This window comes from Thalassophryne amazonica, chromosome 15 (genome assembly GCF_902500255.1).
Source record: "Thalassophryne amazonica chromosome 15, fThaAma1.1, whole genome shotgun sequence".
Classification (NCBI taxonomy): Eukaryota; Metazoa; Chordata; class Actinopteri; order Batrachoidiformes; family Batrachoididae; genus Thalassophryne; species Thalassophryne amazonica.
Window position 1 is genome coordinate 66,302,839 of NC_047117.1, and position 12,073 is coordinate 66,314,911.

Sequence of the window (12,073 nt, forward strand, 5' to 3'; positions counted from 1 at the left end):
CAAAGATCTACAGCTGTAGTCAGTACTGTCAGATAAATTTATTACATAAATCTCATGATCTGGTAGATGTGGCATTGTGGCGCGTCATTCACTCTGGCTCAGGACAGCAGCCCATGCTACTCTTTACTGTCCGCTCTAGTTTATGCATCTCTATGCCTTCGACCCAGATGTGACCGTATGTTTTTATTGTATATCCTATTAAACTTTAAATAAGTGAAATTGATTTATTGAACATTTTAACTTCTGAATGAATATGAATTTCCTTTGTGATATAAAATTAATAGAAACAGAATGTGGTGTCTGGTGGCAGTTTGGGACCCTTCATCCAGCATGTTAGAATATCATTTTGGATACAGGGTGGAGGTCCTCTTTAACTAAGCAAGATATTCACAGAAGAAACATGACTGCTGTCTTCACAGGAGGTTATGACGGCAGCACGTTCCTGGACAGTGTAGAGTGCTACAGCTCAGACAAGGACACATGGTCAGAGGTGACACACATGACATCAGGGCGGAGCGGCGTGGGCGTGGCCGTTACAATGGAGCCCTGCCAGAAGGGTGTGACTCTGTGTCAGAAGTCGAACAGCGAGAATGTTGCAGCCTCATCCCCACCCTATCATACCACTGCATCGGGTTCTGGATCTCAGCACGTTCAGCAGTCGAGTGGGCCCATCAGCAAAAGCACATGAGGCTCACTGGTAGAACACACGTGCACAGAGGTGAACACACATGAAACAATTCATCAGTCTACAGTTGACATATGCGAGGAGTTAAAAAGTAATTTTCAAAGTCCTACAGGTGCTCAACTATAGGCCGAGCATGAATTTTAAAAAAGAAAAGTGATCTTAAGTGCTTCTAATCTGATTGCTGAATAGAAAAAGACTCAACAGTGTAAATCCAGAAATCCAATCAGTAATTTATTGCAATCACTTGACTCTAAATTAAGAGCAACAGATTGTCCAAATTTAGTATCATCCCGGATCTTTCAGGCTGGTTTGCAAGATCTGGACTTTGGCGGGACTCAGTCCATGTCCTAAGTGTTTGTTTGTGATGAGGCTTCATTTTGGACAGTTTAAAAAAAAAAAAAAAGGCTGCAAACTTAAAGTTGTTCACCAGCCTGTAGCTTTTTAATGAGTCGTCATTCAGGAGGAAAAACAAATACAAGCAATGAGTTTAATCTGAGGCGAGAACAAGAACTTGAATGAGAGTTGTAGTAAGGAGGGGTGTGGGGGGGGGGGGGGTAGCATTTCATCAGTATTGACAACAGTTTAAAGTGCTATTGTGATGCCCGAAGGGACCGTTGAACATTAAATCAGACAGCAGTGGTGGGCACAGCCAGCCTAAAAGTTAGCTTTGATAACCATGAAAATCACGCGCAAGAGCTGAAAATTGAATGTCGAAGTGTGAACATGGCAGTTCCAAAAATGTTTAGCATGCCAAGATCAGAAGATGATCGTGATATACGTAAGTAAATAATTGAACAAATGAAACTAAACAGGAGCTTCCATTCAGCACACATTTTATTCACAGTCCAGAAGGTATTGAGTAAAACTTAAGGAATAAAAGTACACATGAAAAATGGACTCAGTAAATTGATTATTGTGTTTACTCTGTCTTGACCTCCTGCTCCTCTGTCTCCTCGAGGTGATGCTTGTTGCTTTCATTCTTTGTCAGTTTCGCTTATTGGATTAGTGTTTAAGCTCCAACACAAACAATCACGTATGAATTTTGCATATACAAACATTTTTTTACAGTTACAAATTCATTCCAAAAATCTTAGCGCAATTACATTCAGTGGATGTTAATTGGTTTGCTAACTGTTTCCAAAGTTATCTGAAAAGCTAATCGACCGAAAACAAACAAAAAAAACCCTTTGCTCGTGAGCGGTTAATAGATTATCTGGACTGTGCCCAGCACTGCCAGGCGGCCATGAGGCGGACCTGACGGTGTGTCACATCCAATCATTTGTTCTGGAAAAGATGGAAATTTCCAGTTTGCTGTCGTCTCATTAAACACGAGTTACAGTGTCACAGGATGTAATGTTTTACTTGGGGGGGGGGGGGGGGGGGGGGGTTAGCGAAAGCTCTCTTTTGTAAATTTATCAGAGTGCAGTTCGTTGTAACGATTATGGGTCAAGAAAACAGTAAAATGAGAGAAATGGGTGACTGTAGCATTTTATTTTTAAATTGGCAGGTGTGTTTTATGAAAAACGCTAATAAAGACATGATTCCTCACTGTACAGTTGACAGTTGGTTCTTGCCTCCACCAGACCTCAGAGACAGAAGTGACCATATTTGTGTGCATTAGTATTCAAGTATTGTATGCTAATGGCATAAAAAGACTTGCTTAAAATGTATTTGTAACAGCAATTTAAGCTACAAAGTTTTTATGTCACATTTTGTACATTCATATTCTAAGTCTTGTACAGAATTTAAAAGCTCAATTTTTTATTTATTTGTTCAGATCCTCTGTTTGTACTGAATCAGACTCTGGTGTTGTATTTTTGAATAATTGGCATGTGTTGTAATAGAGTAGGAATGCTTATCGATGCTAATTTTGAATGTTTTGTAAAAATTAAATAAATATGGTTTCAGTTGGAAAGGGACATTTTTCCTGTCTTTGATAGTTGGAATGAAAAATAGAATTTGATCACCTGCTGCGTCCCCCCCCCCCCCCCCCTGTTCTTTCTTTTCCCATCTATGTATAATAATGAAGTGTGAAGTAAAACGTGGTTATTGCACAACTGTGACTGTGATCATGTAATGATTTATGTTTGTAAATATTATTTCAGCTTTAATAGTGTTCCCAGTGTGTATGGTCACTTCCTGGATCATGCACCAGTGCTTGCATCACAGCATCTGCCACAGAACCATTTTGAGTCCTGAATGCCAACCACCCAGGCAGACAACCAGTCCATCCCCAACTTTTGAAAGTAGCCATCAGTCTATTGTCTATTCCCTGTGACCTTCACCAGCTGCTGGGGCCCTCTACCCTGAGGCATCTGCATGCTGGCTCATGCACAGAGAAGTGCACCACATGGCCAAAATGTTGTCACGGGCATTCCCTCCCAATGCAACTGACCAGCCTCATCTGAGTCTCCCAAACGAAGTGCTTGTTTGATGCAATTATTCCAACAGTAGCCAATGAGCCTCTGAAGAGACTGAGTATCAAAGATGTCCAGTTGTCACCTTAAGTCACTGATTGGTGTCCTGGTCTCCTAGCCATACAGTAAAACAGGAAGTGCCAGGACCCTAAAGAAAGTCCTTCAAAGGTAATAACGTTACCAAACACATCTCAAAGTCTGAGAACCCAGAGACATAAATGTTGCTGCCAAGACGAGTAAACATCTCTACACATTTTGACACTTTCACACAGATATACTTTTGATGGCTGAATCTAGAGAGTCATTGAAAGCCTAGAACATTGTCTTGATTCAGGACAATTGCAAACCCAGACCCTCTGACTCCTTATTCATCTTATGAAGTGCTGCAGTCAGGGCATCCATTGATTCTGCAAAGATCATAGTGTTGTACGTAAACCTTTCCTTGTTGATAGACACCCAAGCCGCTGGTCTTCACGGCCCTCGTCCATGCGTGCATTGAACAGACTAGGAGCCAGAACACTTCCCTGACAAATGTCAGAATGCACTAGGAATAAGTTGGAGACTCTGCCCACTTTCCACACAGCACTCACAGTCCATCCCTGTGCATAGGTCAACTATGATGTCCAGCAACATGTTGGGAATCCCATGAACTCTCAGGGTCTCAGAGAACAGCCAAATCAACTGCAAAGAAGCACTGCTGATATTTACACTTGCAGTTAATGGGTACTGACAGAGCAAGGAAGCAGCTGATGGTTGACTTCTTGGGTGTGAATCAAACTGCTCCAGCTGCTGAATGGCAACTAACTATCCTGTTCAAAATAATACAAGTATCTTCAGTGGCACGAAGAGCAGTGTAATACCCCTGTTATTGTTTGTATCCTTGTAATCAGTATTTCTTTTCCAAGTCATTTTCTTCCCATCATTTGAACACTACCTGTCCCACAGATTAAAACAAGGATGCTTTGCCATGCCAGGAGAACGGCACCTCCAATTGCCTGGTGGAATTTTTCTCCAACACTGCAGATCTGTGTAGCTTTCACTGCCTCCAGCTGGTTCACTGCATTTGCAAGCTCACAAAAATTTGGTGGCTCACAGTTGACTGAATTATCAGCCACCAGAACCTTGGTACTGTATGTGTATAACAGCCTTAATACAACTGCTCAAACTAGGAGGTGCAGAGGGACATTACAGCACAAGCATTTGTTAGGAAAGACCTGTTGTCTTCCATGATGGCGGTGGGATGAGGTCTGGGTTTGGAGGGATGTAGTGGTGTAATTCCTCGAGTCACCTAGTCACACATTTCTCTAAAAAGTGCATCCAGCTTTCCCACCTCTATATACAGCATGAAATTTACATCTAGAAGTCCTGTTCAGGATGTTAAACGTGCCCTCAGACACGAAACACCTCCTATGGACATTGAACTCTCCAGTGTGATCCCCAACAACCTTTGTGCCTGTGCCCAACTGCATGCAAAATAGTTGGATCTTTAACACTTGATATTTTTACCTTTACCTCCACAGTAAGAAGTAATTTATTCAAGACATGAATTTATACAGGTAAGCAGGGTTGACCACTAGATGGGGATAACGTCATTCTGCACTGACTAACCTACTTTGGCTCACTGTCTTGCACATTTCACATGCACAAGTGTCTGACTTACACCCATCTGAGATATAACACAATTTAAAGGTTTGCCTTTTATTTATTTATTTATTTAACTCATAACAACTGTCCTAAACAAGCTTAATATCAGCCACTCATGATGGCATTGAGCAGTTAGTTACCTGTCTTACCTCACCTGGCACGTGGATGTAATAGAGCTGCTGCTGTAAAGTCATGATTATCCAGTGGAAAACTTACCTAATTATGCAGGTTTGCAAGAATATGAAGCTTTAATCCTGACAGACAAAAACAAGGGCTGCAGCAGCCCAAGACAACAGTAAAACCTGGAGTATTTGCACAACAAAAGAAGAGAAAGGTAGACGTGTGTGCAAGAGAACAAGTGGAAGGGAAATAAGCGTAGGAGCATAGGTGGTGGTTTAAAGTTGTTGCATCATGGTGTGGCTAAGAAGAGAAATGGTGTTTGGGACATTTTAAAGGAAGAGTATGTTAGGAGAGTGTTGGACATTAAGCGAGTGTCTGACAAGGTGATGAGTGTGAAGTGGGAAAGTGAAGAGGTGATGATATTCATCAGTGCATATGCCCCACAGGTAGGCTACGAGATGGAAAAAGACTACAGGAGTGAATTAAATGAGGTGTGGAGAGTGGTGACAGGAGCGGACTTCAATGGGCATGTTGGTGAAGGAAACAGGTAATGGGTAGATAAGGTATCAGGGACAGGAATGTGGAAAGGCAGATAGTTGATTTTACAAAAAGAGTAGAAATGGCTGTAGTGAATACCTACTTTAAGGGAGGAGCACAGGGTGACATAAGAGTGGAGGAAGGTGCACACAAATGGACATTAGATGAAGATTGAGCTCAACAATTGATCAGATGGTGGAAGCTGAAGGAGGAAAAGTGTGTGAAATTCAGTGAGCAGGTGAAAGGCACTGGATGGAGGGGAAGCAATTTTGGACAACCGGAAAAGTATTACAGATGTGGTGAGGGAGACAGCTAGGAAGGTACTGGGTGTGACATCTGGACAGCAGAAGGAAGACCGGGAGACTTGGTGGTGGAAAGATGTCCAGGAAAGCATATGGAGAAATATGTTGGCGAAAAAGAATTGGGATAGTCGGAGAGATGCGGTATAAGATGAAAAGAGAATTGGCAAAAGCTAAGGAAAAGGCATGCAGCAAGCTGTACAAGAAGTTGAATGGTGAGAAAGGAGAAAAGGACTGAGACCTGGAACAGAGAAGGTACTGTCCCTTTGTGTATTTCAGGGCCAGGCTTGGCAAAGTGAGCAAATTGAGTCTGGTCTACAGGAGTGCAAATCCACAAGGTCAGAATGGGGCCAGTGCTGAATTACAGCTGATTCCAGGCTACGAGACATCAACACATACGTGAGGTAACTGTCAACTAATTCCTAGCTGGCTGGCAGTTAATGGAGCTGATGAAAACTGTAATCCCAGAAATGTTCACAACAGCCAATTTTCTAAAATAAAGGAATATCAGCAACTACATGAAATTATCCAGCTTTGTGTTTGACAAAAGTTATTCTTCTGAGCAAATAAAATTGATGTATTTCAATTTCACAGGAAAATTATACAATTTTAAAATAAATACCTTGTAGCAGTCAACCAAACTTTCTGAGCCTCCTCCCTGGGGGAGGACAGTTAAAATCTATTACTGATTAACCAAGTAGGTGAGAACTCATTCTAATAGTCCAGATCACTGTGTCATTCCATGGGAATTGAATGCCAAAAGTGATTTTATTATTTAAATAGCATCAATAGGGTATCAATAAGAAAAAAAACGGGTGGCAATTTTACTTCTGCAATTTTGTGTTTTTATGCCAGAATACATGGCAACACCATCATTTTCATGATTTTAACACTTCGACATCAGAAATGAAACTACACTCAACAAAAATATAAACGCAACACTTTTGGTTTTGCTCCCATTTTGTATGAGATGAACTCAAAGATCTAAAACTTTTTCCACATACACAATATCACCATTTCCCTCAAATATTGTTCACAAACCAGTCTAAATCTGTGATAGTGAGCACTTCTCCTTTGCTGAGATAATCCATCCCACCTCACAAGTGTGCCATATCAAGATGCTGATTAGACACCATGATTAGTGCACAGGTGTGCCTTAGACTGCCCACAATAAAAGGCCACTCTGAAAGGTGCAGTTTTATCACACAGCACAATGCCACAGATGTCGCAAGATTTGAGGGAGCGTGCAGTTGGCATGCTGACAGCAGGAATGTCAACCAGAGCTGTTGCTCGTGTATTGAATGTTCATTTCTCTACCATAAGCCGTCTCCAAAGGCGTTTCAGAGAATTTGGCAGTACATCCAACCAGCCTCACAACCGCAGACCACGTGTAACCACACCAGCCCAGGACCTCCACATCCAGCATGTTCATCTCCAAGATCGTCTGAGACCAGCCACTCGGACAGCTGCTGAAACAATCGGTTTGCATAACCAAAGAATTTCTGCAAAAACTGTCAGAAACCGTCTCAGGGAAGCTCATCTGCATGCTCATCGTCCTCATCGGGGTCTCGACCTGACTCCAGTTCGTCGTCGTAACCGACTTGAGTGGGCAAATGCGTTGGCATGTTGGAGAGGTGTTCTCTTCACGGATGATGTGAAGGAGATGTGTTGCACTGCATGAGGCAAATGGTGGTCACACCAGATACTGACTGGTATCCCCCCCCAGTAAAACAAAACTGCACCTTTCAGAGTGGCCTTTTATTGTGGACACTCTAAGGCACACCTGTGCACTAATCATGGTGTCTAGTCAGCATCTTGATATGGCACACCTGTGAGGTGGGATGGATTATCTCAGCAAAGGAGAAGTGCTCACTATCACAGATTTCGACTGGTTTGTGAACAATATTTGAGGGAAATGGTGATATTGTGTATGTGGAAAAAGTTTTAGATCTTTGAGTTCATCTCATACAAAATGGGAGCAAAACCAAAAGTATTTATATTTTTGTTGAGTATATGTTTCTTGAGATAAACATTCATTCTTGAGGAAATATCTGCAGGAAACACCTAATAAATGACAGGTGGTTTTGCTATAGAACTGTATACCTTTGTGTGGCATATATGGAAAATAATTAAAAAATTTGAGGTTTTATTAACTGAAACTGAAGGACTTGATCTACGTAGCATTCATGACTGTTTCAGTCCCTGTTTTCTTCTGAGGCATTACATTCACCAGAATGGTTTCAAATGCATTTCTGGTTGGCATATGTTTGATGTGGATAAAATGTTAGTCCTAAACATGTCAAATATCCTATCTTTAGTCATTTAATTTTTCATTGGAGAAGGCATGAAAGGTATGCAATATATTTTTATCAGTTTATGTGTGAATAATAATGAAGTTTGTTCATCTTGTCCTTTACCCAAAGAGATATAGGGGTCTACATGTGAATAAGTTTGAAAACTTGGCCCTTTAGGATGGTATGGTAATATGTGAAGTGGGAAATATTTATCTGTTTACACTACATGTACACTTATTTTAGGGTGGAGAATAATTGCTTGATGAGATCAGGTTATGTGTAAAAGTGGGAATGGATGAGATTATTAGGACACAAATAAAAAAAACTGGTATTTGTCATATTTTGGGTTATTGGCTTCACATTTTACCATGTTCATGTGTTAATTAAATGCATGAATATTTTCACAGCTTTAATTAGACCATGGAAGGTAAGGATGTTGCTAACCCGATGGTACTGATGAAGTAAATGCAGACTTGTTTCTTGTTTCAGGAAGAGTCCACCTGGGTTTTGAAGCTGTATCATTTTGTATTGTAGCTCAGTGAGAAAACAAGCCAGTGACAATGGACAAAACACAGACTTGTATCATTTGTGACAAAGGTGACCAGAAGGCACAGTCTTTAGTGAAGAACCCGTCATCAGATTCTGTTACCAACCTTAAGGATTTTGCTCAGAGACGGGTGAACTATGGTGAGACAAAGTGTGCACCACTTGCTGAAAAACTTTCAAATCTTACATCCTCCGAACTAGCACAAGTGCACTATCACAAAGAATGTTACAAAGTTATAGTCCAAAAAAAAGGTTCAATGAATCATTGTCAAGTGACTCACATGTTCGTCCAGCAAAAGTTGGCCGTCCATCTTTAACGGACAAGGACGTTTCTGCCATTGGACGGGCTCAGAGAAGCACCCGAACTGAGCCAAAAAGCAGGTCGTGCATTTCTTTGTGACAATCCTTATGATGGCTTTTTGCATCTTGTCCAAACTGATTCCATGGGGATGAGGGTTATGGTAGAAGTTCATGTGTCACACTTTCTGAACTCCGATGGGAGCTTTTCAAGATTAAGAATTTGGAAGGGGAAAAACTTCCTCCAACAGGCACTCTCAAACCACATATACAGCGTGCCAATTTCATGTCCAAGACAAATAAAAGCTATGGGGAACCAAAACCTAACAGTTTGATCCCAGAGGGTAATGGATGGAAGATTGATGAGGATGGGAATCTTGTTCCAATACAATGTCTTGAAAACCCAGCTCCATGTGCTGTACTGGAGCTAGTGAAATGTGGGTGAAAAGGTTCATAGAAACAAAAAGTGAACTGTTCATGCCACAAGAATAACCTACTATGTACAGCACTGTGCAAATGTCAGGACTGTGACAACTCTGAAAACTACCATGTGTGCCATGATGATGATGTTTGAATGTTTGCTTCATTCGATTGACAATTTCGATTGGAGAATTTATGTATGTTTTGGTGAATAAAATTGAAATTATACAAGATACTGACTTGATATTTGGTGAATCACTCACAGGTAGCAGGAGGTAAGTGCTTGGGAGATTTCATAAATTGCCAGTGAAAGTTTTTGAGAAATGATCATTTATAACAAATGGTCATGCCAGAAATCAATATCAAACCTGAAAGGTGGGCATGCATATTAGGGCGTCCAAAAAAAAACCCTAAAATACTTCAAAGTAAAATTGCCACCCAAACTTTTCTGAATATTGATACCCATAGCAACTATCTTAAACAAAGAAATCATTTTTGGCACTGATTTCACATGGGCCCCAACATTAGTTACATGGGCTACCCAACTTTAAGTCAGTATTTTAAATAATGAACACAACTTTTGGCTTGCTTCATTACATTACTTGCCATCAATCACTATACTGTCTTGTAAAAGTGTCAAATGAATTGAAGTCTTGCTTTGGTAGCCCACTTCACAGAATTATTCTGGAATGCACAGCTGGTCCTGCTGACAACAGGAACCAATGTTGCCAGGACTGGTTCCGCCCTGGCACTACCTGGTACAACGCAAGCCTTTGCCAAAGATCATGTGCTAGCTGGGCGTTACCAACAGACATGCTCCCAGAGTTGATTTTACTCTGCAAAATTTACTCTAGCGAGTACTTTAACAGTACTCCCATTTTAAAAATGTAATTTTTTGGCAGTGTTTGTCAGAATATTGAATCTTTGGTTGGGTTTGATTCCGAAACCTTCTAGTTGTCAGGCAACTTCACTAATAACAAAATTCACAGACTTTTTAAAAACATTTGTCACTCAACTCATGACAGAGTTAACGTGCATTCAGAGAGAGTTGAATCAACACCGATGTGATCAGCAAAGCGTGACTTGGGGTTGGACAATCTTTTAAATTACCAAACCATATTGTATATCTTTAAAGCTAGTGTGTGTATGATTTGCTGCCATCTAGTGGTGAAGTTTCAGATTGCATAAAGCTGTCATATTGTTTCATGTTTTTGCTTCCTCCCTTCCCTTGCGATTTTTCATCATAAACAATATGTATGATACTCCATTTCACAAAAATGAGGATTCTCACACTTGTCGGCCTGCATGAGCAACAAGTGAATTCTGTGCTGCTCCCCACCCACATTGCACTGCAAAATGCAAGACATGTGTCCCTTTTGGGCTACTGTATCAACATGACAGCCCTCATGATTGAGCCCATTGCCATGCAGATATGAAAGGTTCATGAAAATACGCCAGATTAATTGATGAAGCTGGAGCACATCCCAGCAGTCACTGGGCAATAGGCAGAGCAGACCCTGAACAGTACGGCAGCACGGTGGATTAGTGGTTAGCACTGTTGCCTCACAGCAAGAAGGTCATGGGTTTGATTCCCACCTTGTGGCCTTTCTGTGTGGAGTTTGCATGTTCTCCCTGGGTTTGCTCCGGGTGCTCTGGTTTCCTCCCACATTTAAAGACATGCAGGTTAGGTGGATTGGAATCTTTATAACTGTCCAGGTCTCCCTTGCAAAAGAGATCTTGATCTCAATGGGACTAACCTGGTTAAATAAAGCTGTCGGTTGCAGGGCAACATTAACAGCAGACAAACACACACATTCACACCTCCCGGTGAGGTGAACATGCATGCCAGTCCACATGCATGTCTTTGGAAGTGAGAGGAACTCAGACCACCCAGAGGGAACCCCCCACAGACACCGGGAGAATATACAAATTCCATTCCAGATTTGACCCGCTGGGAAGTGAAACCAGGACCTTCTTGCTATTTAGGCAACAGCACTAACCACTAGGCCACTGTGCTGCCCGTCAAATTCATTATTGCAGGTAATTAATTATACACTAATAAAAAGACGTTATGACTGCTGTAGTCAGTCTGTGCTAATAAATGGCCCTAAATCTTACACATTGTAGCTTTATTGTTCTTATAACGTCTTACAGACATGTTGACATCAGGTAATGGGTGCACCGCCCCCAAAAATAAAAATGAATCCACAGATTTGGTTGCTTTTATAAATCCAAGTACATCAAGCCGGGGGGGGGGCGAAGCCACTAAATAAGACAGGATGTTATTTTTAATTACATTTTTAAAAATATGTAACTTTAGAAAATGTGAATATTACATTATTTTTTTAAATAAAAAATATATTTTTTTTTATAGGTTAAAACCTACGTGTGTGTGTGTGTGTCATGTTGCATGAAAGTTTTATCAACAAAAAGTGGCTTTAAGATTCATGGTTATTTTATTTTGAAATTTTTTATTTTGAAAATCCGTGCGCTCCCGTTTCAGCGCTCTGGTGGGGGAGGAGAGGAGGGGGGGCTGCACTTTATCTACAATGAAAGACTCCTTGGTCCTTCAGAACGTCAGCAGGTAACCTTCTAAATCAGGTGAGTGTCCCAAACACCAGAAAATACTATTTACTACATCAAATAAGACTGAAACTATGTCCGTCTTAGACCGTCTTGATCCTGTGGTATTTTTAAACCTCTACAATGTGTAAATTCTAGCAAATCCTGATTTTGGAGCCTTACTTTCACAGCACACTTCTGTTTATTATTTAAAAGCAGCTGGACAGTGAGAGCAAACTGTAGTATCCTTGT

At 41.0% G+C, this 12,073-nt stretch overlaps 1 protein-coding gene across 2 annotated transcripts in view; it reads left to right on the forward strand.

The window, feature by feature from the left end:
• keap1b (kelch-like ECH-associated protein 1b) overlaps window positions 1-2,604 on the forward strand; it is a 66,331-nt gene extending 63,727 nt beyond the window's left edge. For both annotated transcript variants that reach the window (XM_034187362.1, XM_034187363.1), the window contains exon 8: window positions 420-2,604. In XM_034187362.1, coding sequence (XP_034043253.1) covers window positions 420-688 — 269 coding nt within the window. In that variant the 3' untranslated portion in view covers window positions 689-2,604. The remainder of the gene's footprint in view (window positions 1-419) is intronic.
• Window positions 2,605-12,073: the final 9,469 nt, after the last annotated feature.